This window comes from Bubalus kerabau, chromosome 23 (assembly GCF_029407905.1).
Source record: "Bubalus kerabau isolate K-KA32 ecotype Philippines breed swamp buffalo chromosome 23, PCC_UOA_SB_1v2, whole genome shotgun sequence".
In the NCBI taxonomy this organism is placed as follows: Eukaryota; Metazoa; Chordata; class Mammalia; order Artiodactyla; family Bovidae; genus Bubalus; species Bubalus kerabau.
The window spans coordinates 33,785,027-33,811,746 of NC_073646.1; the positions used below are offsets into that span (position 1 = coordinate 33,785,027).

At 42.1% G+C, this 26,720-nt stretch overlaps 1 protein-coding gene across 3 annotated transcripts in view; it reads right to left on the reverse strand.

Moving 5' to 3' along the window:
* GTF2I (general transcription factor IIi) overlaps nt 1-24,181 on the reverse strand; it is an 82,126-nt gene extending 57,945 nt beyond the window's left edge. For all 3 annotated transcript variants that reach the window (XM_055562405.1, XM_055562404.1, XM_055562403.1), the window contains exons 1-3: nt 23,812-24,181; nt 4,959-5,062; nt 1,689-1,827 (exon numbers count right to left, since the gene is read on the reverse strand). In XM_055562405.1, coding sequence (XP_055418380.1) covers nt 1,689-1,827; nt 4,959-5,057 — 238 coding nt within the window. In that variant the 5' untranslated portion in view covers nt 5,058-5,062; nt 23,812-24,181. The remainder of the gene's footprint in view (nt 1-1,688; nt 1,828-4,958; nt 5,063-23,811) is intronic.
* Nucleotides 24,182-26,720: the final 2,539 nt, after the last annotated feature.

Consider the following 26,720-nt stretch of genomic DNA (forward strand, 5'->3'; position numbering starts at 1 on the left):
GTTTGATGTGCTGTGCCCCTGGTTCTGGATGTCCCTTGTTAAAACCAGGAAATAAGATGGAAAAATATATCTGGGTGGAAATGTCACTCTGTTGATTTGTGAGCTATAAATATTCACCTTTTAAAAATAATTTAAAAGTATAAACAAACGATTAATATGTAAGTTGATACAGAGGCAAAAAATAAAAAAAAACAAACCCATGAGCCATCCTGTATTTTGGTTGTTGCTTTAATAAAGGATTTGGACAGGTGAACAAAAAAATAATTTTTATACCGATTATATATGTTGAATGATAATGTTTCAGATGTCAGGTTAAAATATATCCACTAAAACAAATGATGCGTTCTCCTTACTTTTTATTAGAAAAATTTTAATTACCTAAGTGATTCACATTATTTTATTTCCATAGGATACTGCCTTTTAAAACCCTGGAAAAGAGCTTAGAACTCTCTTCTAAGAATTTCTAAACTGACTCATAAACCCATTGATTTGGTTTCGGAAGACAATTGATCTTATCTGTAGAACAGTTTATAGGAAACGAGTATTAGGTACTTAAGCATTATATACCAAAAGATTATTCTCTGTGGCATCAACGTTTTGGTAATAAAATAAGTATGAATACTAACAGGCAGGGACTATAATTTGCAACTGAGGACAATTCCCCTAATGCTTAGTTCTAACCACTGAAGAAGCCCATTAGCAAAGCATATAGGGAACAGGGATGTACACACAGCTGCCAGTGGGATTACAGTATTCATGGGACAGATGGCAACTGACACACACATAATCAAAGCAACATTATTAGTACAAATTCAAATACACAAACATAATCAAAGTCTTAAAAACTCTCAAAATGGTAAGAAATAATGAGGGAAAAAATTTAAACAGATTACTACCATGAAGCTTAAAAGATAATGGGTGCGGGGGAGGCAGGTACAGTGGAGGGGAGAGATGTTTTTTAAAAAACGTAATTAAGAATTGAAATTAATGACTTAAGAATGAACTTTTATTCAACCATTATCTGCCTTAATGTATCACGAATTGGATCTGACTTGATAATGGAAATCTAAGTTTGGATCTTAAAGATAAAAGCTATGGACAGTGTTAGGTTAAACACAGATATGAACACTGTCATACTATGGGAGGGTCTAGGTTTTAACACCCTACAGTAAATTTCTCTAATGCGTTTGTTCCAATATCAAATAAACACATTACCTGGATGAGCTTCTGACTGGAGGATCACAAACCTCACTGAGAACGGGGGATAACATGACTCCATTGAGGGGTCAGGAAGACCTGTGGAACTTTCTTCATGCTTACTCAAACTTAATGCAGAGGAAAACTTTTTTTCCCCCAATACATCAAACATCTATCAGAGACAAGACTTTCTTATCTGAATTAAGAAATTTTAATCACTGATATTTCTCTACCTTCTAAGGTGTTTCACTAAGCCAGAGTCAAGCAAGGAGCACAGTACAATAAACAGTGACTATTTTTCTTAAGCTCTTCGGTATTTCCCCTTATGTTACCATGTCAGTGATTTCCTTTGAGCATTATGAAATGTCACCACGGACTTCAGAAAAGTCTTTTTTGGGTATAAATCTCAATCAGCTTTAGAAGCGAAAACAACGAGTTCTCCATAAATATAAACATTTATGGAATATAGAAGATAAAAATATAATACTTACAGTATTTTACAAAATCTTTCTGAAAGTCCTTTCTAGTGTTGACAAAAGCACGTCCTCTCTCGGTTCCAACAACAAACACATCTGTTTCATACACTGCGATGCACGCCACTTCCGCCTTGGACTTGGCCAGTTCTTTACACTAAAATACACAAATAGTAAATCTTATGTTATACACAGACGTTTAAAAGCACTCTTTCAGCTGGATGAATAAAAAAATCTTATCACATGACCAGTCTTAATGCCTCATATGGAATAAGGTAAAGTTCCTAGTTTCTGGCCTTAAGTTATCATACCTAGAAGAGAGTTCCCGTTTTTTTTAAAGAGACCGCTATTTCTAAATTGTTTACAACCCTGATTTTTAAGGATTCACAGAATTTTTATGAAAAAAGGGCAGAAATCCTTTGTAACCTGTTATAGGTCAAAAACCCAAGAGACAGACTCAGATGTGCACACAGGCTTGCTGGCAAGCACTCCCAGTGACAACCACCTTGTGAGGTGAGGGGCAGCCGGGTTCTGCAGAGCAAGAACGGACAGCTGCTGCAAGGCGCTGCAGGCACTCGGGAGCTGGGTCCGGCCTCCCTCAAGAAGGGGAGACCCTGGGCAAGGGAGGCTCTGACACAGAGAAGCCAGCAGTCCTGCAGGGGAGAGGGGCCCAGGAGCCACACTACACTTCCATCACAAATGCCCCCCTCCACAAGTATCGCCACTGGAAACCCATTCAGAAAGGTACACATCTACTGAGTACATTCCTAAGACACTAAATATTCTTTAAAATCTTTACGAAAGAGTATACAGCCTTCCATTTGGTGGATAAACAATAATTCATTTAGTGCAACCTTTATAGAAAATGCTGCTGATTCCAATTATCATTCTGAAACACAACACTGAAAAAATCATCTGGGAACAAAATAGTTATGTGTATCTTGACTGACTTTCTTAAAAGACAGTCAGAGACATGAAACCACAGTCCAAAAACTCTCAAAGTAACAACTTTTAAGGTCCTCAAAACCTACTGAAAATTGCTTTCTAAGAAGGGTCATCAGTTGACACTCCCATCTGTACTTCTAGAAGGGCTAACTCTCAGTATCCTAGCAAACATTACTGTGCAACTTTCCCAGAACCATTTTTAAAAGTAAAAACCATTATTATACTTTAGTATAATCAATAATCCAGGGAATTCCCTGGCAGGCCATTGGTTAGGGCTCAGTGCTCTCACTGCTGGGGCCCAGGTTCAATTCCTGGCTGGGGACTTATCCCACAAGCCACAAGGTGTGGCCAAAAAAAAACAAACACAAAACAAAAACCCCCCACTAATCCAATGATTAGCATAAAAATCAAAGGGTATTGAAGAATATGGAACTTGAGACAGTTTTCTGTGAATCAGCTTACCTTCCATGCTATGTTAGTGTTTCTCTATTGATGCATAAGGTGCCTCACAAATATTAGGCACAGAAAAGCTTATGGACTTAAATACATATTTACATACATTTTCTCCTGGTTTTTTCATCTTAATATGACTACCTTTAAATTTTTACTCATCTAGAATTTAACTTAACACACGATAAAGACTTTCTTCCCCCAAATAGCCTATGTTCTCAGTATCACTTGTTGAAAACTAAAGCTTCCTCTGGTTGTTTTTGATTTGTACCATTACCACCCTCTAATTTCTTAAATGGGAATTACTTGCATAATATCGCTTTAAAATGGTATCTGGAATAAATCATTTTATACCTACTTTCATGATCAGAAAGCTTCTGAGCCATGATAAAGCCACAGCAGAGAAACTGTGACCTGGAGGTGAGCCAACAATCTTCTCAGCATGACGAACACTGCTGTACTGAGGTTGTATTATATTACATTTCTGTGAGATGGACCCTGGCTGCTCACCTGTAAGGAACTATTATTTACGTACGTTGTGATAAATGAGGGTGCATTCTTGCTTCACTATCCATTCTTAGTTGGGACAACCCTGTCACCAAACGCAGCGTTTATGAAACAGCAAAGCAAGATTCACGTACTGTCTAAGGATTTAGATCAAAGAAACCTATGGGCCAAAGGAAGAGGGATGAAGCCAACCTATAACCTACCATACTTCACAGTACACAACTGGGAACAGGAGAGACTTTTACTCCTGCTGGTGAGGAGGAAACAAACATTGCCAAAGGTGAGGAAACTGTGGAGACAGCCTGAGGAAGAGAATGGGTCCTACGCAACATTATGTCATCCTACGTAAAGATCAGTATTAAAGAAAATGACTTAATATCAACAGAGTAGATTTAATCTCTAAATTATTTAACATGACAGCCACAAATGTTGACTGATTTTAAGACCAAAAGCGAGAAATAAGTGACATTCAGAGAGAAATAGTATATATGGTCACTAACCACTCTAAAATTGCTTTCTTGAAGGAGATAATTTTCTTAATTCCTATGTAGTAGAAATAAGGGGGGAAAATGCCCTAATGGAAAAATAAGAGATTCCACTAGTATTCTGCTATGTATACATATATATATGTATATATTATATTATATATATATAATACTTAAAGTCAGTAAATACACTGCCTCCTCCTGCTTAGAATATATAATTTCACTGTGTCAGGAAATACCTAAGTCTGATAGTTTTTAAATCTATGAACTCATACATATTCATAAAAACATGATAAGCAAACTATAGTACTATGATAGTAATATAGAAAAGCAACAAAATAATTATTTTGCAATTATGTATAAGTAAGTTGTTTTTTTTTTTAATAAAGTTACACTACATATTTGGTAAAGGGCACCGAATTCAGAAAATTGTGAATGCAAAGCACAATATAATAAAGAATAGATGTAAAATAGTGAAGATGCTCTTAAGGCCCCAAATTGTGATAATGTTCTTTACACCGATACATAAGACATCAGCAACACACTACAATATATATACAAACTCACTCAGACTAACTTCAAATATCACACTCAAATTCAAAGTTAAGGTTTGCAAAACAAGGGATTGCCTAAGATATTAGGAGGTAGAAAATTGAAATTAAATGTAAAAAATTACACATTCAGGTAAGTTAGCAACATTCTGAAACATGGTATGCAGTAATATTTGATTTGAAAAGCTTAAATCCCATTAACTATTATTCAAGCAAAAAATCTGTATATACTAAAAAAAAAAAAAGAAGACGACGACAAAGTGTATGTTTTCCAAAAACCAATCAATCGAATTTTCACAAGCCCAATGTTGCCCAACTGGAAACTTTACACAAGTGCAGAGCCATCTCACCATGGACTCAAGAGCAGACATGAGGAACGTCACCACCATCCTGCTCTCTGAGGACTCCTCGTCTTCGACAGGCAGGGCAGACACTGCTACTTGGGCCATGATCCCTGGGAAAGAGAAGCATCAAGGAAGTGAGTGCTAGAAACTCAGCGTCCTGCTCAATGTATGTTTAGAGCTGGAAGGGTCCTCCATGAGTTGCCTAAGAACGAACAAGAACGAGAAGTCGTGTTCGACTCTTTGGGACCCCATGGACTGTAGCCTACCAGGCTCCTCTGTCCATGGGATTTTCCAGGCAAGATCCAGAGGATCTTCCTGATTCCAGGATTGAACCTGGGTCTCTTGCATTGTACACAGATGCTTTACCATCTGAGCCACAGTTTTCTTGCAATAGAGAAAAAGTAGGAGACTCAAAAACCAAGTATTCTAAAGACTGCCTGGTGGTCTAGCAGCTAAGACCCCATCTTCCAATGCAGGGGGTGTGGGTTTCACCCCTGCTTGGGGAATTAAGATTCTGCATGCCACAAAATGCAGCCAAAAACTATAATAAAATATACTTTTAAAAAAAAGTATTCTATTTGCCCCAAACTCCCATTATCCTATAAGATACAGAACCTATCCCCTAATTTTTCATCTAGTTTTATTTCCATAAAATTAGGTCAGCATCATCTTCCAAAATAAATTTAGATGTCACCCAGAACTAGTTTCCCAATGACAGAAAGAGGTAGTGCACTTCACAATCCAGGCAGTTTATCACAGTTCAACACACATCACCTCCCTTTCTCCTGAGGGCCCTGATTACAGAAAAGTGGATGAAGCAGACAGGGTGGGGCACAGGATTTCTTTCTTTTGGGCTTCCCTGGTGGCTCAGAGGTTAAAGCGTCTGCCTGCAATGCGGGAGACCTGGGTTTGATTCCTGGGTCAGGAAAATCCCCTGGAGAAGGAAATGGCAACACACTCCCGTATTCTTTCCTGGAGATCCCATGGGCGGAGGAGCCTGGTGGGCTACAGTCCAAGGGGTCGCAAAGAGTCGGACGTGACTTCACTTCCACTTTTCACTAAGAAGGAAACAGGCTGCAGGACAAATAACGTCTACGATTCCTTTATAACACTTTATCTCTAGAAAACTTTAGTATCAGCAAAGAGGCTCAGCTGAATTTCAAGCACTATAAAAATCCAACACATAAACCATTCAATAGGAAGTGTTAGCAAGGATGTGGAGAAACAGGAACCCCTGTGCTATCAGGAGTGTAAAATGGTGCATCCATTGTGGAAAACAGTTTGGTATTCCTCTAAAAAATTACCCGGAATTACCATGATGCAGCAATTCCACTTCTGGGCATATACTCAAGAGAACTGAAAGCAGGGATGTGAACAGGTATTTGCACACTCATGTTCACAGCAGCATTATTCACAAGAGCCAAAAGGTGAAACCCCAAGGGTCCACCGTCAGATGAATGAACAAACAAAATATTATACATCCATATAATGGAATGTAATTCAGCCTTAAAAAGGTATGAAGTTCTGATACATGCTGTAATCGAGATGAACCTTAAAAATATTATTATTCTAAGTGAAAAAATCCAGACACAAAAGGACAAATGTGTGATCCACTCAAAAGAGATTACCTATCAGACTAAGAGACAGGAAGTAGAATGCTAGTTCCCAGGGACTAGAAAAAGAGAGCACTGAGAAGTTATTATTCAATACATACAGAGTTTAAGTTTGGGACAACAAAAAAGTTCTGGAGACAGACAGTAATGGTGGTCCCACAACACTGAGAATGTAACTAATGCCAGGGGAATTTTAAACCATTAAAATGGTAAATTTTATACATTAATATATATAATAAAAATTTTAAAAGGCAAACATACACCATATAAAGACATTCTAAGAAGCCAAAATCTAAAGCAAATTTTTAAAAATTCTAATAGCCAGTCCAGATTTGATGCAGGATACAGGATGCTTGGGGCTGGTGCACTGGGATGACCCAGAGGGATGGTATGGGGAGGGAGGTGGGAGGGGGGTTCAGGATTGGGAACACATGTACACCCATGGCAGATTCATGTTGATGTATGGCAAAACCAATACAATATTGTAAAGTAATTAGCCTCTAATTAAAATAAATAAATTTTTAAAATAAGTAAATAAAAATAAATAACAAAAAAATTCTAATACTAAAAGAATTGTTTTCCTATAAATAGTATGCAAATTAGATGCCTATTAAAAAACTATCCCTTTTCAATTCAGTTAATTCTAGGTTTTAGCAAGAGACCAAATAATGAAATGAAATTAATATGAGAGGATAACTGAAAAATTAAGGACCAACAGTAATTCTATAAAACAAATCAGATCAGATCAGATCAGTCGCTCAGTCGTGTCCAATTCTTTGCGACCCCATGAAGCGCAGCACGCCAGGCCTCCCTGTCCATCACCAACTCCCGGAGTTCACTCAGACTCAAGTCTATCAAGTCAGTGATGCCATCCAGCCATCTCATCCTCTGTCGTCCCCTTCTCCTCCTGCCCCCAATCCCTCCCAGCATCAGAGTCTTTTCCAATGAGTCAACTCTTCACATGAGGTGGCCAAAGTACTGGAGTTTCAGCTTTAGCATCATTCCTGCCAAAGAAATCCCTAATACATATATATAAATTAATTTACTAAAGACACCTGGGTATTTCTTAACTATTGTTGTTATTCAGTTGCTAAGTTGTGTCTGACTCTGTGTGACCCCATGGACTGTAGCCCACCCAGCTCCTCTTTCCGTGGAAGTTTCCAGGCAAGAATACTGGAGTTGGTTGCCATCCTTCTCCAGAGGATCTTCCTGACCCAGGGATCAAACACGAGTCTCTCGTGTCTCCTGTACTGGCAGGTGGATTCTTTACCACTGTGCCACCTGGGAAGCCCAAAGTTATATTTAAATTTACTTAAATCAAAATGGACAAGGCATACTGTTTTTCTATAATAACTTTCATTTAGAATATATTAATACTATCATTTCTGAAAGTTCATAGCATTTCTGAATAATCTCACTTTTCCTTTAATTCTCTAGCAAGAGAAAAAAGATGTGTTCTCATGTTGCAATAAATTCTCAAGGTCATATAGTCACCCTCAGAGCCAGAATATAACATTAGAACAATTTCCTGCCTATTGCTGCTTCCACCTCTCACCTTCAATTGCCACAGATATGCTATGATATCCATCACATTCAAAGTGTGTTAAGAACTGGGAGGATCGCCATCCTAAGAGCCTGTGGGGAAGCCACAGGAGACGAGAGCTCCCGCTTCATTAACAGAACTTCTCGGGACCATCTCAGTACTCTTTGATGGGAAGAACCCCGGAGGCGGCGGAGTCCAGTTGGGCTCCATGGGGAAGGCCGATTCTGTCTGGGGCTTTCTGCTCTCTAGAAATGGCTGCATCTGGATCACTTCCCTGAGAGCCCTTAGTCAACACGGCGCGTGGAACTGCGTCCACTCCTCCGCCCTTTGCGAGAAAGAAACTGTCATCGCACCGCCGCGTTAACAGCGACCGCGCGAGGATACACCAGGCCGGGTGGCGACACGAGCTTCCAGAGCACGAGGCCTGATGGGCGGGCCCTTCCAGAGCCAGGAGCAGGAAAGCCAGGCTGGGGCACCCCCACCACCAACCAGCTCCGAGACCCCCGTGGGCTGCCCTCGGCCGCCTCCTCTCTGATCAGAGACACCCAATCACTCACCTCCCAGGAAGGGTCTTGTCACCTCTCACCCTATATAGTCAGTTTAAAATAAGAGCAAGATAGACAAAAAAGAAATAAACATTTATTAAATATAGCTATCATGTTTTATTAGTCATCTTTTAAATATTCACAACCGCCCTGGGAGAAAGGAAGAGTAAGAGCAAACCGGAAGTATCCAGGGAGCCTAGGAAAAAAAGAACGTCGAAAGGTAGAGCACCTCACAAAAAGGAAATAGGCACTCTTTTTCTGGTTTAAACAGGGGTGGGGGGTGGGGGGGTGTGTGTGTGTTAAACAGGGAGGCTGTGTTTGCATGTCTCTCTTGTGTGTCTGTGTCTGTGTGTCTAGAAATGAGCAACAACAAAAAATCCCCAGGATATGATCTGTCATATCAAAACTCAGAAGTCTCCCAAATAAAGAGACTATGAAACAAAAAAATTTCAAGTAACTAAAATGGGACAGTGAGTTCTCTGGAACAAAAAGGGAAATGACCAAAACGACTGTGTCCTCCTATAAGAGTAAATACAAAAATGGCAGATGGCTTTTAATCTTTTTAAACACTAAGAAAGAAAAAATGCACTGAAACAATTCAGAATGTGAGCAGTGTGCAGAGTTCAGATTTCCTTTTATTCAGTATGTTTATCATTCACTGGGCATCTGGACTAAGGACTGTCATCCTTTGGTTGTGGCAAATTCTCTGCTATTATTTCCTCGGGGCTTCCCTGGTGGCTCAGATGGTAAAGATCTCCTGCAATGCAGGAGACCCAGGTTCAATCCCAGGGTTGGGAAGATCTCCTGGAGAAGGAAATGGCAACCCACTCCAGGATTCTTGCCTGGAGAATCCCATGGACAGAGGAGCCTGGCAGACTACAGTCCATGGGGTTGGAGTCGGCTATAACTGAGTGACTAACACACACACACACATTATTTCCTCAGGTACTGGTTCTGTCCCATTTTCTATCTCCTGTCCCACACTGAAGCTCAGATTAAATGAATCTTAATCCTAAATCTCTTACTCTCTTCTGTGTGTTTCTCATTTATCCTCCCTGAACTAAACTCTGGTCTTCTGACTTATCTTCCATTTCACTCATCTTTTTCTTCATTTGTACTTATTCTGTTAAAACTACCCACCAGGTTTTTTGTTTGTAATTTTCATTTATATAATTTCTATTTGCTGCTATGTCACATTTAACATTTTCTTCACCCCAAAGATTTTCAAGCTTGACATATTTCTTTAAACATAGTAGTGGGAGTTGTTTCATAGTCTAGGATAATTCAAAATCTCAAGCCTTTGCAGTTGTATTTCTGATGTTTCTCACAGTTATACCTTCAAATGTATGGTTCTTGTTCCCATGTATACCTGTCTTTTACTGTATGCTGGTCATTTTACATCAAAACCTTGTTTTAAACATGAGACCTGGTGTCTGGGAACAGTTCCTGCCTGGGAGATCACCATGAGCCAGGAATTCACCTTCCTCGGATCCCCTAGATGTTAACCCAGACCACAAACAGGGATACAAGCTGCCTTATTTCTTAATCAGTCTTATTCAATCAGGGGTCACCAGTTATTGAGGGAATGGTGACTCTGACCCCTGAATTTTCTGCCGATTCTGTGCTTTGGTTTCAGCCTCTTCATCCCACAAGGTTTTCAAAACTCAAGTACATATGGTGAAACTGGCAGATGCCCTCAGAGCAAAACAGATTTCCATTTCTACTATTAGTTCCCTTAAAAAAGAATTTTGGGGGCCACTGTGCAGCTATGGGACCTTAAGTTTCCCGACCAGGGATCACACCCTTGCCACCTGAAGTGGAAGTGAGGCATCCTAACCACTGGGTCCCCAGGGAAGTCCCCCATCTTCCCGTTAATATTAGCTTTCTCATAACAGCTCTTCAAGATTCCTACCAACTTTTTGGTAGTTTTACAAAAGTTTTGCTTTATAATTCTAGAGCATTCTTAGTAGTCCCATCAACTCTGGGAACCACACCTAATTTACAATAGTCTTTATCTTCAAGAACAATTTATGAATTAGCCAGAACTATTATTAAACTGCAAGGTTACCCAATTCAAAGCACCACAAGTAAACAAAGGAAATTTTCTTGTTTTATTCAGCCTAAAGGTGGCACTGACTCCATACAAAGCCAGTCAAGGAACACAAGGGACATCATTAGACTTCTATTCCCTCCCCGCAGACCTTACTTCTCCTTAAGAAGATGGGTTTTTTCCTAAGACGAAGATGACAGCCATGCGAATATCTTTAAAGTTTGACCACACACCTATTCTGTGATCCCTGTACCTTCTTGCTACCCTCTGCACAGAAGGTCTGGGGATTTGCATCCCAAGCCCACTTAAGTGGCTAGTCAGAACAAGATTACCTGGGATACACTGTGATTGGCAGTCCAGCCAGAACTGCGTGGAATGGGAAGGGAAGGGAAGCAGTTATTTAAAAGACAAAGCAGGACACTGTCATCAAGAAAGGGGTTGATAAAAGTGCTCACAGACACAAAAATCATGGCTACCAGGGTCCGTTCCACCTCCTTTCCCGTTTTTTCAGTTTCTTTACTTCTTCAACTCCAAATGTTTTTAACTTCATCTTTTGTTTCCCTGATTTAATTCTCCTTTATGAGTTTCAAAACTGAACTTAACCGGCCCATTGCTGTTTCGTCTTTTTATCTTTTAACCTGTCAGCTATTGTTTAAAAGAAGCAACGCCTTCTTTTAGGTCTCTGAAAACAGACTCCAGCCATTCTGTAAAGTCTTCTTGGGTTTCTTGTTGGATCCCTTTCAGGGATTAGGTTTGTCTGTGTCCTTACTGCACTGATCTCTTCTACCTCAAAATAAGCCGATAATTAATTCCATGTAAGTGCTTGGGTTTTTTATGGTTTATTTTTGCTGTAACCAGTGTGCCTGCTACTTATTTATTTATGGCCACTTGCTCCGCACAGCCTGCAGTATCTCAGTTCCCCAACCAGGCAGGGATGGAACCCACAGCCCTTGCAATGGAAGCATGGGGTCTTAACCACTGGGCCACTAGCGAAGGCCACTGGGCCACTTCCCCCATGGAAGTGTTTTCATTGGACCACACTTCCAATTTTAATTTATTGATCCGTGCCATTAATGCTGAGCAGCACAATAATAAAGAGATTTTATAGTGAGTCAAACAGAGCTCTATAACATTTTGACATAGGTCATTATCACTCTAATGAAAAAATCGAGACTCTAAGATTTCTGATTGTGTTGATTTCTAAATATTACTAAAATTTCAAATTAAGCAATAACTGCTTCAAATTAAGGTTCAGGTCAGATTGTTAAGTCAGTGGGGGGAGAGGGGTCATAACTCTGATCTTGGTTTTTTTTTTTAATTACATTTATGTCTTATTTCTTTTTTGTGATGTTATAGTTATTTTCAACAAGCATTTTTCCATTTCAATCTTAAAGCTTACAATCTTAGATCAAGAAGAAAATTCAAGATATTTTAGTGCAACCTCTTTGTTCCATTATATTAGAAATGAGAAACCCAACCCAACAAGATTAGCTGTCTGGATAAAGTCATAGAGACAGCTAATTTTATAACCAGGGACTAGAATTGTATCTCCAAATTCTAACTTTCATGCACAAAAATAACCCAAGAAAGGCAGGTTAAAAGGTGATTAGAACTGTACTACTAGGCAATCTTCCTAACGCAGCAAATTAACTGGCACTTAGAAGCAAACTGAAGCAAAAGTGTAATATCCTTTTTGTCCAAAAGGCAAATACTAGAGGAGGAGGCGATGGCACCCCACTCCAGTACTCTTGCTTGGAAAATCCCATGGACGGAGGAGCCTGGTGGGCTGCAGTCTGTGGGGTCGCTAAGAGTCGGACACGACTGAGCGACTTCACTTTCACTTTTCACTTTCATGCATTGGAGAAGGCAATGGCAACCCACTCCAGTGTTCTTGCCTGGAGAATCCCAGGGACGGGGGAGCCTGGTGGGCTGCCGTCTATGGGGTCGCACAGAGTCGGACACGACTGAGGTGACTTAGCAGCAGCAGCAGAGGGACACTGAAGGGTACATGTGAACATACAACAGCACTTTCTGAAAAAAACAAAGAATATTGTTCAAAGAAATAAATACGAATGATTTGCAGACCAACTGTCTAGATGAACGCGTAACTTTACGTCACAAAACTCTGCTGACAGGCACTGTCAGGCACACACATCACATTAACAATGACAAACAGCCATGAGTCGTTTAAGCAACGCTGTATTTTAGTAAAATCCAAAAACCAAGATCCATGGTCAACTAGGAAGAAATGGATTTGAACTCAGCCAGGCACCAGGCTCAATATTTTCTTCTCAAAAATTTCATTTTCAGTTTTCTATAGTCAGTTTAAGTTCTCTATTATTTTTACTTATCATAAGCAACTAAGAGCCACACTGTACATTTAGTTAAGTATGATGAAATAAACTTTACGACTACAAAAATCAATACGTTTCCCAACTCAGTGTTTTATTTCTAGAGCCATAATTACTAAACCGCAGATACCTGGATCAATTAAGACTGAGAAAACATTAAAAATCAATTAACATACTTACCCCTAGGATATTGGCCATGGAAGGCTACAGACAGTATTTAGGACAGATAATATGGTATTCAATTCTGCAATTAAACAGGTTTAAGAGTTTAAAAAAGGGGGGGGAAATACTTTAATTAACCAGGAAAATCTTCCACTGAAACTTAATTTTTCGACCTGCACTCCAACAAAATGCAGCATGGCTTTCCTGTGCTGTGGTTGCTTCCACTGGACCAGTATTTAAGATAAGCTATCTCTTCCATGGTTTTTTCTGGTTGTTGTTTGGTAGCTTCAGCTGGTAAAGAATCTGCCTGCAATGCAGACACCCCAGTTTGTTCCTGGGTCAGGAAGATTCCCCTGGAGAAGGGATAAGCTACCCACTCCAGTATTCTTGGGCTTCCCTGGTGGCTCAGAATCTGCCTGCAGTGCGTTCGACCCCTGGCTCGGGAAGATCCCCTGGAGGAGGCACGGCAACCCGCTCCAGTATTCTTGCCTGGAGAATTCCACGGACAGAGGAGCCTGGCGGGCTACAATCCATGGGGTCACAAAGTGTCAGACACAACTAAGTGACTGACACACATCTTTTTAGTTGTCTCCATTATTCGAGATCTAGTTTCAGGGTTTTTTTTGTTTATAAGGTTAGCTAAAACTCTAATTTACCAATTCATTTAATTTTACTAAGAGCCACAAAAGCCAAATTTCAACAAAATTGTGACTGAAGGCATCATTACAAACTTGACTACACTCATCTTCAGCAAGAAGTGTAAAATAACTTTCAGTATCACTTAATTCTAAGAACAGTAAAATGGAATTTCAAACTTTTATAAAGTTCTGATTTTATAAAAGTATTTTTTTAATGAAGAGAACTAAGAAAAGGCTAAAATTCATCGTCTAAGATACTATATATTTTGTCTTAAGATGGTGCCTAAAATAAAAGGCAAGGACCTAATAGCTGAATCAGCTGATTTTATCCTAAACAAGATTCAGTTCCATTAAAATTAGTATAGGTTATCATGAAATTTTACATATTGGCAATCTATTAGGCTGCCTAAAAATTTCTACCTCTGAAACTTGTATTTAACAGCTCTATGTTCTAGCTACAATATCCTAAAAGCTAAAGTTTTTTTTAGGAGAGAAAACTTACTCATCCCTAAAATGTCAGTATACATTTAGTGAAATCACTTTGGGTTATGAACAAAGATTTTATAAATATCTTAAATTTTTTTCAGCATAGTACCATTTGTTCTGGTCTTCCCAGGTGGCTCAGCAGTAAAGAATCAACCTGGCAATGCAGGAGATGCAGGTTCGATCCCTGGGTCCAGAAGATCCCTGGAGGAGGAAATGGCAACCCACTCCAATATTCTTGCCTGAGAAACCCCATGGACAGAGGAGCTTGGCGGGCTACAGTCCATGGGGTAGCCAAGAGTCAGACGCGACTGAGCACCCACGAACCATTTGTTCTAATTATGTCCACCCAGCAGTTTCTAAAGAAAATGTATTTATAGTAATTCATTGACTCCATTAGTTTAACTTCTGAAAGATCTCAAGAAGGTAACTTAGTATCTTGACATGTTTATTGTGACAGCTGCCAGACACATTTTACAAAGCAGACCTTTTCTAACATAACACTAGTTGATACTTAGAAAATAAATTGCCTACAATCACAGAATTATTATATTACTAGAGTCTCATCCATATCTGACTGTTCTTAATTCCCAAGTTCTTTTCAACTACACTATACACTGTAACCCAATTTTTAACATTTTTCAAATTCCACTACCCACAATATTTAAATTTCATTGTTTTCAAGGACTTAGGTTAACTCCTCTACATGAGGTTTTTAGGTTCAAGCACTAAATGTCATCCCTAAAAAAGTTTAAAATTCTCAGCCTAAATTTTTAAAATTCCAGCATTCCTCTATGCTAAAAAGACAAGAGATATTTTCATTATCCCTAAGTACTGCCTCACAAAACACTTACTAGGCAAAGGAAAATATAGCATATATCATCCACCATCTTAACCAAGTGTTCAAAGTAACTCCAGTCACGGGACAAATAAACATCATGCCCAGCCAACAAAACCCAAGAACACTGTGATGTTCCTGTCCAAAACGCACTGGACAAACCAGAGCTGAGAGTCATTTTATGAAATGACTGCTCTGTAACCTTCAAAAAGGTCAAGGGCATGAACATCAAAGACAGAGGAACCGCTCTACAGTGAAGTATATTATAAAGATGGAACAACTGGATGCAAAGTGTGATACTGGGGATTCCCTAGTGGTTCAGTGGTTAGGACTCTGAGCTTTTACTGCCGAGGCCACAGTTCAATCCCTGGACAGAGAACTCAGTGTGCTGCTGGACTAGGCCCTTTGCTACATACGGTGGTGTTTGGCAAAACATGAATGGGCTTGCAGGATGAAGGGTATGTGGGAAATTTTTGTTTGTTTGCTCTTCTTATAATTATTTTGTTTAAAGTGTTTCAAAATAATTTTTAAAATATTTCATGCATATTAATTAAAACACAGCCACTAAAAAAAATCCTACTTTTGCCTGACTTCAAAGGGGTTCTAACTTTTGCTTTTGCATTCACAAGTGAAGTATTAAAACTGGGAGAGTGAAGGATGTTACACTGTGATTACTGATTAGAATTTGTCCCCATCAGCTAAATAAAATTGCTTTTTTTTTTTGGCTTCTTGCATTTTAAGGAAGGAACGATTAGAATTTCATGTCAAAAGTATAAACACGCACACAACTTTATCTAAAGACTGTCAGAAGAAACTTCTCCTACAGACTATGTATTAATCAAATGGTGTATCAGGGTCTTTCAGTTTCAACAGTACTGTGTTTGGGTTTGAGGCCAGGTCCTCCATCCAGTTCTGCACAGTCAGCACTCATGACACACTGGGTAATTCAAGATGGATCAAGGCTGATTTTTACGTCAAGGCTTTTAAGTTTTTATAGTAGGCTACGCTTACATTTTAAGATGTGTTAAGTTGCTTTGGTTGTGTCCGACTCTGCGACCCTATGGACTGTAGCCTGCCAGGCTCCTCTATCCATGGGATTTTCCAGGTAAGAATACTGGAGTGGGTTGCCATTTCCTCCTCCAGGGGATCTTCCCGACCCACGGATGGAATTCAAATCTCTTGTCTCCTTCATCGGCAGGCAGGTTCTTTACCACTAGTGTAAATTATTAATTTCTGCGGAAATAAAGTTGGTAATTTTATCAGTAAACATCAAGTGATCTCTCAAGACAAAACAAAATACATTGCAAAGGTTAGGATTTGAAATGATCTCCAAGTGTTTACTTTCATACTTAAAATATTATACCCTCTCCACCCTATTGCCAAAAAACTGTTGAGACAGCTAACAAAAATAGTCAAATTTTTTTCTTTTTTAAAAAGCCAGGGGGAACTTCTCAGATGGTCCAGTGGTTAAGAACCCACCTTTCTATGCAGGGGACAGGGGTTCAAGCCCTGGTCAGAGAACTAAGATCCCACATACCTTGGGGCAACTAAGCCCACACACTGCAACTAAGACCCTTTGCAGCCAAATGAATACATAAAATATTTAAAAACGGAAAAGCCAGGGGACTTCCCTGGTGGTCCAGTTGTTCGTGACTCCAAGCAGGAGATCTGAGTTTGATCCCTGCTCAGGGAACTAAGATCCTACTAGGGAAAAACAAACAAACAAACAGGTGAAGGAAAGAATGATAAAATAATTAAATGAAGTCAGGGAAAGTGGATCTTTCCCAATAGTGGATCACAAGTTCAATACTGAGTTTCACAGTATACAGAACAGTGTCTTTGCAAAACAAACACACACCTTATCAACTATTCAGGAAAATCCACAACTTTTCTCAGCACTAGTTTGAAATTTTTCACACATGTATAAAGTATACTTTTATACTGATAGTCCAGAGTTTTTTAAAAGCAGCAGCTTTCTCTACCAATATACAAAGAATGTACTCCTTTTACTTTATGTCAAGTTTAAAAAACATTTGGTTTACTTGTTAAACTGGCTCACTTGTTTTTTTCTAACTTTGTATGAATTGGAGGAGGAAATGAAAATCAAGTAACTGGAGTAAAAGCTCCATCTTTTCTCTTTTTAATGTATTGTCCACAGAAAGCAGGCAACAGAGCCAAGCAATTATGAACGGCAGCTTTGGAATGAGGCCAAAATTCTGAATTAAAGGCCTAGCTCCAATATTAGATATGGCTGGCTGTGGGATTCTTTAATCCCAAATCTCCTAAGTCTAGAAACGACAATAAATATGTGAACTTAACTCACAAGGTTCCTATCAGAATCTGTCAAGTACCTGACAGAGTGCTAAACATAAGCAGTCAATAAACTGAATAAGCACTTAATTTTAAATATAATTAAATCACTTATTCCTAAAATACACATATATGGGGACTTGTCCAGACTCTGCGCTTCCACTGCAGTGGCGGGCCTGGGTTTGATTCCTAGTGGGGAAACTAAGATTCCACACAGCAAACTAAGATCTGTGCAGCAAAGCCAAATAAAACAAATCAAACAGTCAAATCCCTAGAGACAAAAAGTAGAACGGTGAGTGCAGGGGCTGCAAGGAAGAGGGAATGGGTTAATGGGCAGCTTCAGTTTAGGAAGATGAAAACGTCCTGGAGCTGGGCCTTATGAGGCTGCTCAACCCTGCGACTGTACAAACCGCACTTAGCACCGCTTTGCCGTGCGTCTATTTTACCTCCATTTACAAATCACCATCAGCAACTATCTGACAGAACGAGCTTTTCATGGTGGAAATGGCCGACACAAATTCCTCACAAAGGGACAAACTCATTTCTCAGCAGTTTTCTCTGCTATTGAAAGATCTGTTCAGATCCATCTAAATTCTGCCCCAAGGAAATCGATAAAAAGAAAAAGCAACGATCCAGCAATCCCACTAAGCATACACACAAAAAGCGTGAAAACAGGCAAGACTCAAAATACTTGTACAGCAATGTTCATGTTACAACACTGTAAGGCCCAAAAGGTAGAAACAATCTGAATGTCCATCAACAGATGAACAGAAAACAAAATGTGGTGTATCATGCAATGCAGCACTGTTCAGCCATTTTAAAAAAAGGAATGACATTCTGATACACACAACACAGATGAACCTCGAAAATATTACGCCAAGTAAAACAGCCAGACACAAAAGGACAGGATCGCATGATTCCACTTACATGACTATCTACAAGAAGCAAATTCACAGAGACTAAAAGTAAATGAAGAGATTTCCAGGAACTCCGGGGAAGAAGGCCTTCTATCTGGGGCAATGAGAAAGATTTTAGAAATAGTGGTGATGGTTATAGAATGCTGTGACTGTAATTAAAGGCACTGAATTTAAAAGGCTTAAAAATGCTTTAAATGGAAAAAAAGAAAAAGAACAGGAGAAAAGTGGGAAGCTAACAATTTCCCTGAACCCCTTTAGGCACTTTTCACACTAATCCCAGCACTAGGGTCAATCTCTTTGCACTTTCCTTCCTTATAAAGTGGGCATTTTACATGCTGTCACCCTCCCCTTTGTCAAATTATCATTTCAATAAAGTAATCTAAGTGGTTTAAAGACTGAGGCTAAGAATACTACTGTTCACATTTACGTTATAGTCAATACTAAGAGCTTTTTCTAAATATATTAAATTCTTAATAATGAACAAGATATAAGCAGTTTTCTCAGATATCATTTAACTGTCAGTTTCTAGTGAAAACACGAAGATGAGAGAGACCTGACGACAATTAAGACAGGTAAACTTTTCTTACCTTCTTTAATTGCCCAATAACAACAAAGAAATTCCAATTGCCCTTCAACACATTTATGAGTTTGTCTCAAATATAACAGCCCAGGGCAGGGGTGGGGTGGGGGGAAGGTACTGCTTTGAAAACTTGTATGATAGCTGAAGAAAATTGGTGGAGGGATTCTGTGTTGGGTAACCAGTTCTAAAGGCTATTTTCCAATTTTAAGTTTACTAATTACAAGGCAGACATTAATCTCCATTATAGAAATTCACATTATAGATAGCTGTCTACTAACCAGGGCTCATTTTAACCAGATACCCCAAATAGGACCAAACACTTGACTACGCTCTGATTCTACAATTATACCAGAATACAATCACATACAGGTTTCCCTGGTGCCTCAGATGAGAAAAAATCTGCCTGCAATGCAGGAGACCAGGGTTCAATCCCTGGGTCAGGAAGAGGCCCTGGAGATGGAAATGGCAACCCACTCCACAATTCTCACCTACGAACTCCCATGCACAATCACAGACAGTACTTTAAGCTGGGGAACAGGTGATGTATTTCCTTTGCCATCCTACAAAGACAAAAACACTTTGTCAGAGGGGGAAAATCCCTGAAGAACAATTCTTGCCCTCACAGAATTTACATTCTCCAGAGTCTATGGAGATTAACCTTGTAATCAGTATAACAAGGACTGTTATCACATGCAGTTTTTATTTCCTTAGGAAATTCAATTTCTATAAAGGATTAAACATAGTATTTAATTTTAATTCATTCAATCTTCAGAACAACCCTAAAAGAGAAACAGTTTCTATTATCATCATCCTTTTGATACATAGGGAACATAGGGAAACTGGGATACAAAGATGTGAAAGGGAATTAATTGTTCAAGGTAACACAGATGGAGTAATTTCAGAACCTATGTTGATAGGCACCCACTAAGCCATACTGTCTCACTCGGCCGTAAATTCATTTTACCTCTGAAGTTACACTTTTTAAATAAGCGAATTCTTTTAAAGTCCTCCATAATTTTTCAACTTACAACCAAGGAACATGAGTCAATCTGCCATCAACTCTGACAATCCCTATGCAACTTTTTCTTACTTTCCCACTAGGTCAAAGTGGGAAAAAGCAGAGGAGTAGTGACAGAAACAGGCATGGAGTATGAAGGCGAGGACTGCAGAAACAAAGAGGAAAAAAAAGAAAAAACAAAAATGGGAAAACTGCATCTGGGAGCATTCCTGTAAAGGAAAGCCAAGAAAGAAGAAAATGCTAAAGGAAGAAAAAGAAAGAACAGAAAAAGAAGAATATTAAGATGCATTCAGTACTTCTGATTTATACACCTAATTTTTTCCAGTATTATATACACACATTCTCTCAAATACTAATTCTTAGTTTTACTACCCCCACACAAGTAGCCTCAGCTACACATTGGTTAATCGAGTATTGTTCTTCATATTGGGGTTTCCCTTGTGGCTCAGCTGGTAAAGAATCCGCCTGCAATGCGGGAGACCTAGGTTCGATCCCTGGGTTGGGGAAGGCTACCCACTCCAGTATTCTGGCCTGGAGAATTCCATGGACTGTAGAGTCCATGGGGTCACAAAGTGACCGACACAACTGAACGACTTTCACTTCACATTCTTCACACTGCCATACTGCCACTTAAGCTCACTGATTACAAGGAAACCCAACTCTACAATTATAATGAACAACTGATTAATTACATTTCCTACCTTCTTTTAGTAACAATGAATAAGCTTAACTCAAATAAAGGGAGACAACTTTTGAAGAAAAAAGGTACCAATGTAAGGACCTTTAGTAAACTGCTATTAAAAATTTCTTGGTAATTATCTTTCAGGTGTGTGCGTGTGTATTCAGCTCTGTCTGCCTCTTTGCGACCCCATGACTGTAGCCCACCAGGCTCCTCTGTCCATGGGCTTTTCTTGGCAAGAATACTGGAGTAGGTTGCCATTTCCTTCTCCAGAGGATCTTCCCGACCTAGGGGCTGAATCAAGTTTTTGTCTCCTGCATTAGCAGGTGAATTCTTTACCTCCGGGCCACCTGGGAAGCCCTTATCTTTCAGGTAGATAACCTCTAATACATTTCAGCAAAAGTGAAATATTAATACTATTCTCAAAGAGAATTAAATCACCAAGAATTCTTCAAAAAAATGCTTTCCCTTAGACATACATAAAAATCACTTAATGAGCATCTGTTTAAGCCACTAAGACAATTTCATGTTAGTTACACCACAGCAGTCATGTGAAGAGACTGCAATATTCGAAAAATTCATATTTTCAAAGAAGAATGAAACATGATAGAATTTAATTAGGTGGAATGCAAGGTAAATAGCTGGTCACCAGTAATAACAAAAAAGGTGAAGTGTTTGGAGCTTTTTCAGTGTTTTGATTTACTTGAGCAGAGACTTTGTCTTTTATATTTTATGTTTTGGAACACACCATCGATCTAAGGATCATCCAAATAAAATGATAGAACATTACCAGAAACTAATCCCATTCCCCTTATCTAACTTAAGATTACTTTCCCAAAACAGAAATCCATTATACTAAAATTTAAAATCATTGTCACAAAGACTTGTGCCCCAAGACAATGAAAGCCAAAGCCTATGCTTCAATGACAAAGTCTTTTAGTCACTTTCTTAAAAGTTAGTCAAATCATTGGTACATGGAACTGGGGGTGGGGGGAAGAGTTGGGGAGTTCCAGCTGCTCTGCCTGCCAAGTTAAACAAAAATTCTTAACTCCCTGTTTGCCAAGTAATCTATAGTAAGCAGCCTGAATTACTTTGATTCTTTAAGACCTCGTTTTAAAGTAAGGAAAAGCATGCACCTAGAATAAACTCCCCTCACAACTTAATTTCATACCAGAGTGAATAGTTCTCACAGTGTTCCTCCTCAGAGCAGCAGCCTTAGCATTAACAGCGAACTAGACAGAAATGCAAATTCTCCGGCCCATCCCAGACTCGCAGCATCAGAAAGTCTGGGGTGGGGCCCAGCAATTGTGTTTTAACAAGCCCCGCAGGGGATGCTTGGATTCTGAGAACCAATGGCCTAAGGGCTAAGAGTCATACAGGTTCAAGGTTTACTGGCTTGGTGACCAACAGGTAATCACCCAGCTTCTCTAGACTTGTTCCTCTTTTAAACAGTAGAATTAGGGGGGTGTTATGAATATTAAATAAGAAAACCACGTTAAGTTTCTAAGAGCGATGCCTGACATATAAAAACATTACTCAAGCACTAACTGTCGCTACCAATATGAGCTTTGACGGTTGTAGACTGTAAGGGGAATAAAGACAAAGACAGAAGAGGCTTAATCCCTAACTCTCCAGGAGTTTAAACCTAGTGACCAGGCCAAGGCACGCGTACACAAAGCAGAACCAACCAAACTCCAAGAGGAAATAAAGAGGGGCTGACCGTAAGAAGAAACAACAAATTCTGACCCAACATTATAAGAGAAGGCTTTAAAGAAGTGACTGCATATGAGCAATAAGAGTTCCACCGCCTCAAAGGAACAAAAAGTCATTCCAGCCTACAGGTGTGAGCCAAGATCACAAGAAGCAAGCGAAACGAAAAGTGCACGGTAGCAGATTGCAGTGGCTGGAAAACGACCAGGAAAAAATATGCTGTAGGACATAAAATCGGTCACCCCAAATCCCGGGGCTTAGCTGGGGGTGGGGGTAGGGATTGGAGGCGTGGGTAAGACCCGGCCTCCGCCCGGCACTCTAATGCACACGCTCGTCTGCAAACTAAGTTCCCCTTTTGTTTTCTGAGCACCCAGAGACCACTTTTACGCACAGCGGCCCATCAAGCCATTGTCTGCAGCAAAGTTGAACGCAAGAAGCTGAGAAGCGTGCCCGGAGCCCCGCATTCCAAGTGGGCGCCACTCCAACTAGACCCGATGTCTGAACATTCTCAGACACCAACAAGCACAAAACCATGAACACTTTTAAAAAAAAAACACAAAAAACCGTTTTATTAAAAGGCAAAATTTGGATAAGCACAAAGTCGGGAGTAACGAGGGCAGGGGGTTTGTTTTGGGGGGTTGTGGTGTGTTTTTTTTTTTTTGTCTTCTTCTCTGAATCCCCTCTGGATACTGGCCGAATCCCGATGGCTTATTTTCCCAAGCTTGCAGGCTGAGGTTTTCCTTCCGGTCATTGTGCTTATTTCCCCCAAAGAGCAAGGCCCCGCTGGGGTAGGCGCGCCGGCCCGGCCCCGGGACAAAGCCCACTCCCGGGCTCCACCTGGGCGCGGGCAGGGGCGGGGAGGGGCGGCGCTCCGCGGCCCGCCCGCCGGCCGCAGTTACCAGGCAGCGCGGCACCGCCCACCCCCGCCGCCCGCCGGCCAATCCGGCGCGTCTGCTGCCCGGGCGCACGAGCCCCGGAGACACCAGTCCGAGCGCGACCCCACGGCTGGGGCCTGGCACCGAGCGCGCACCCGCACCTCCCGAGCCGGCCAATCAGCGGGCCGGGCATGCGCAGCCCGCAGGCTCGCTCGCGCGCGGGGCCCTCACGCGTGAGGCGCCCCCCCCTCCCGGCCGCCACACGCCGCGCCGGTGCGCGCGCCCCTCCCCCATGCACCCAGGCGCGCGCGTCAACTGTCGTCCCCCGCGACCGCGTCTGCTCCTGCCCCACCCCCAACGCCGGCGGCCCGGGGCTGGTGGGGGGGCGGGGTGGGCCCCCCCAACACGGCCGCCGACGGTCCCCACCCCATCCCCGCTGTCCGTGCAGTCCCCCCCACGGAGGGACGGGGCGAGTCTCAAAAGCCCAGCTCGAGATGGCAACCGGGGCGGGGTGGGGGGGAGCGGGGATGAGGCGACGGGGACTCACCCGAGTGCAGCCGCCTCCAGGCAGCGCCGGGGCCGGGGGGCGCCGAAGGGAAGCGAATGTGGGCCGCGCGCGCACGAGCTGTGGCCGCGGCGGAGCAGCCTGGGGTTGAGACGGACCGATGAGCGGGCAGGAGGTGAGAGGGCGAGGGGGCCCGAGCGTCTCGGCCGAGCTCCTGTCACCGCCGCATGGCCGCCCTTGGCAGGGCCTCGCTCAGCGCCTAGATCCTCTCACAGGGGAACCGAGGATAGGCCGGGGTAACCGCTGCAGGCGGGCGGCCACGGCTAGAGAGCGCGTGCGGGGAAGCGGGGGGGCGATCGGTGGCCCCTTTTCTCTGCTCTCCGAGCTTCTCTCTCTCACCCTCCTCCTCCTCTTTTTTTTTTTTTTTTTTTTTTTTTTGTTCCTAGAAGGCGCGCTGCGCGTGCGCACCCGCAGCACCGCCCAGCGGGAGTTGTAGTCTCTGATTCGTCCCCATCAACGCGACGGCGGGGGGCGCTGGACTACGACTCCCAGGAAGCCTCGCGCCGACCAGCCCGGAGCCAGAGGACGCGGCGAGCTCGGCGCCCGGCCCTCTCGGGCAAGGACTGTCAATGGAGGCGCGGGTGGTGGGAGCGAGGAACATGGCTGCACCTGGGGCCTGCGCGGCTGCCCGAGTGGGGGAGGGGAGCGGGGACGCAGGGATGAAAATCCAGGCCGAGTCGGCTCCCTTGCCAGGCTTCAGCCGGCCGCAGCCACGGTCCCATCGCTCGCGCTCACTCTTGCATCCGAGATTCCCTGCAAATTGGGAGGCTGGAATACAGCAAAAGCCGGGAGCCCCAGGCCGGCCTGCCGCCTTCCCTGCTTCGCCAAGGGACTTCCTCCGCCCTGCACCACCCTCCGGGACACAAAGAACTCCTGTTAGTTTTTAAAGCTTGCCTCGAGAGACTCTTGCCGCAACTTCGGACTGGGCGAGGGAAGGGCACCATTCTGTTTTTATTTACCCCTCCACCTCCAGGCTTTGCTCACTTTTCACTCGACATGTAGAAGGAAACTTAAGACGGAAAAGCCATGGAGGGCGAGCAGAAAACGTGATTTGCAGCCCGTTTTGTTCTGTCAACCGCTAAGCAATTTTCCTCAAACCCCACCCCCCCGGTATTTTTTTTTTTTTTTTTTTGCATCTCAACTTTCATTAGCTTGCGAATTTCGAAAATGGTGAGATATTACTGTTCACCCCAAGTTAGAAGTTTAAAAAACTCGAGGCCAGAGATTTTAGATGTTTATGTAAAAACACAAAATCGGGTGATTATGTGATGTTTCTCCCTGCCGGAGATTCGGGCCACGCCGGCCATCCTCCCCCCTCCCCCTCCTCCTCGGTAGGTGGCGACCACGGCGCTTTTTTCAGCCTTTGTCGCTCGCAAGAAAACTTTCCGAGCAGCTAGTCTTTTGATGTAGGGCCAAGACCTTTCCTTTGAATTTGGGTTCGCAGATTAGCCTTCCCCATCTTCTTCCGTAGACCGCACCCATAAAGCCTCATCCAGAATGTCCATGTTGGATTTCTTTTAAAATAGATGGAGAATTTAAAGATCCCTGCGAAGCAATCCGATTCCAGAAGACGTCTATATTTTCCCTATTTCCCCTGCAATCTTTTACTGTCATTTTGTCCTCGATTAATTCAATTAGGACTCTTTCTTTGTCAAGTTTCTGCACAGCATTTAGTTTTTCATAAGAACAATTTTCTTTTTGCACTCATACTTCATTAACATTTTGGAATATTTAAATTCCATCTTCCCAATATCAAGTACAACTGACGTACTTAGGGATAAACATTAACTCTTGAGAAGCCTACAATTCAGCTGGTAATAGCAACCACCACAGGAGCTGCAAACTCAGCTGCTGTGAGCATCAGTTGAGGATGTTTTATGGAGAGATAGGAACCCTGAGGGCTTACCTGGTGGCTCAGACGGTATAGAATAAGCCTGCAATGCAAGGGGGTCCAGGGTTTAGTCCCTGGGTTGGGAAGATCTCTGGAGAAGGGAATGGCTAAAGCGTCTGCCTGCAACGCGGGAGACCTGGGTTCAATCCCTGGGTCGGGAAGATCCCCTGGAGAAGGAAATGGCAACCCACTCCAGTGTTCTTGCCTGGGAAATCCCATGGACAGAGAAGCCTGGTAGGGTACAGTCCATGGGGTCGCAAAGAGTTGGACACGGCTAAGCAACTTCACTTCACTTCACTTCACCCACTCCTGTATTCCTGCCTGGAGAATTCCATGGACAGAAAAGTTCATGGGATTGCAAGAAGTCCAACACGACTGAGGGACTAACACAACTTTTTTTGTGTGTCCTGAACGGATTATTGGGAATACTGAGAAATTAAGGACAGTGATGGGATGATGCACTGGGTGTGGTGAAGTAATGGAGGAGCACTGGAAGGGTGTTAGGAAGTAAGACAAGAGTTCATTTAGTCACTATTACCCTTGTCATTGGAGAAGGCAATGGCAACCCACTCCAGTACTCTTGCCTGGAAAATCCCATGAGCGGAGGAGCCTGGTAGGCTGCAGTCCATGGGGTCGCTAAGAGTAGAAAACCACTGACTGACTTCACCTTCACTTTTCACTTTCACGCATTGGAGAAGGAAATGGCAATCCACTCCAGTGTTCTTGCCTGGAGAATCCCAGGGACGGGGGAGCCTGGTGGGCTGCCGTCTATGGGGTAGCACAGAGTCGGACACGACTGAAGCGACTTAGCAGCAGCAGCAGCAGCACCCTTGTCATTAAAAACTTACGTGGGAGATAGTCCCCTTTTTATGCAGTTAACAGTTCCGTGTGAAATTTTGCTGCTGCTTCATGAACAACTCCAGCTTCCTTGAGGTTGAGGTTGAACTGTCGAATCCTAAAGCTGGTCTTAAAACTTTAGGTGGCTTTGAATTGCCTCTGG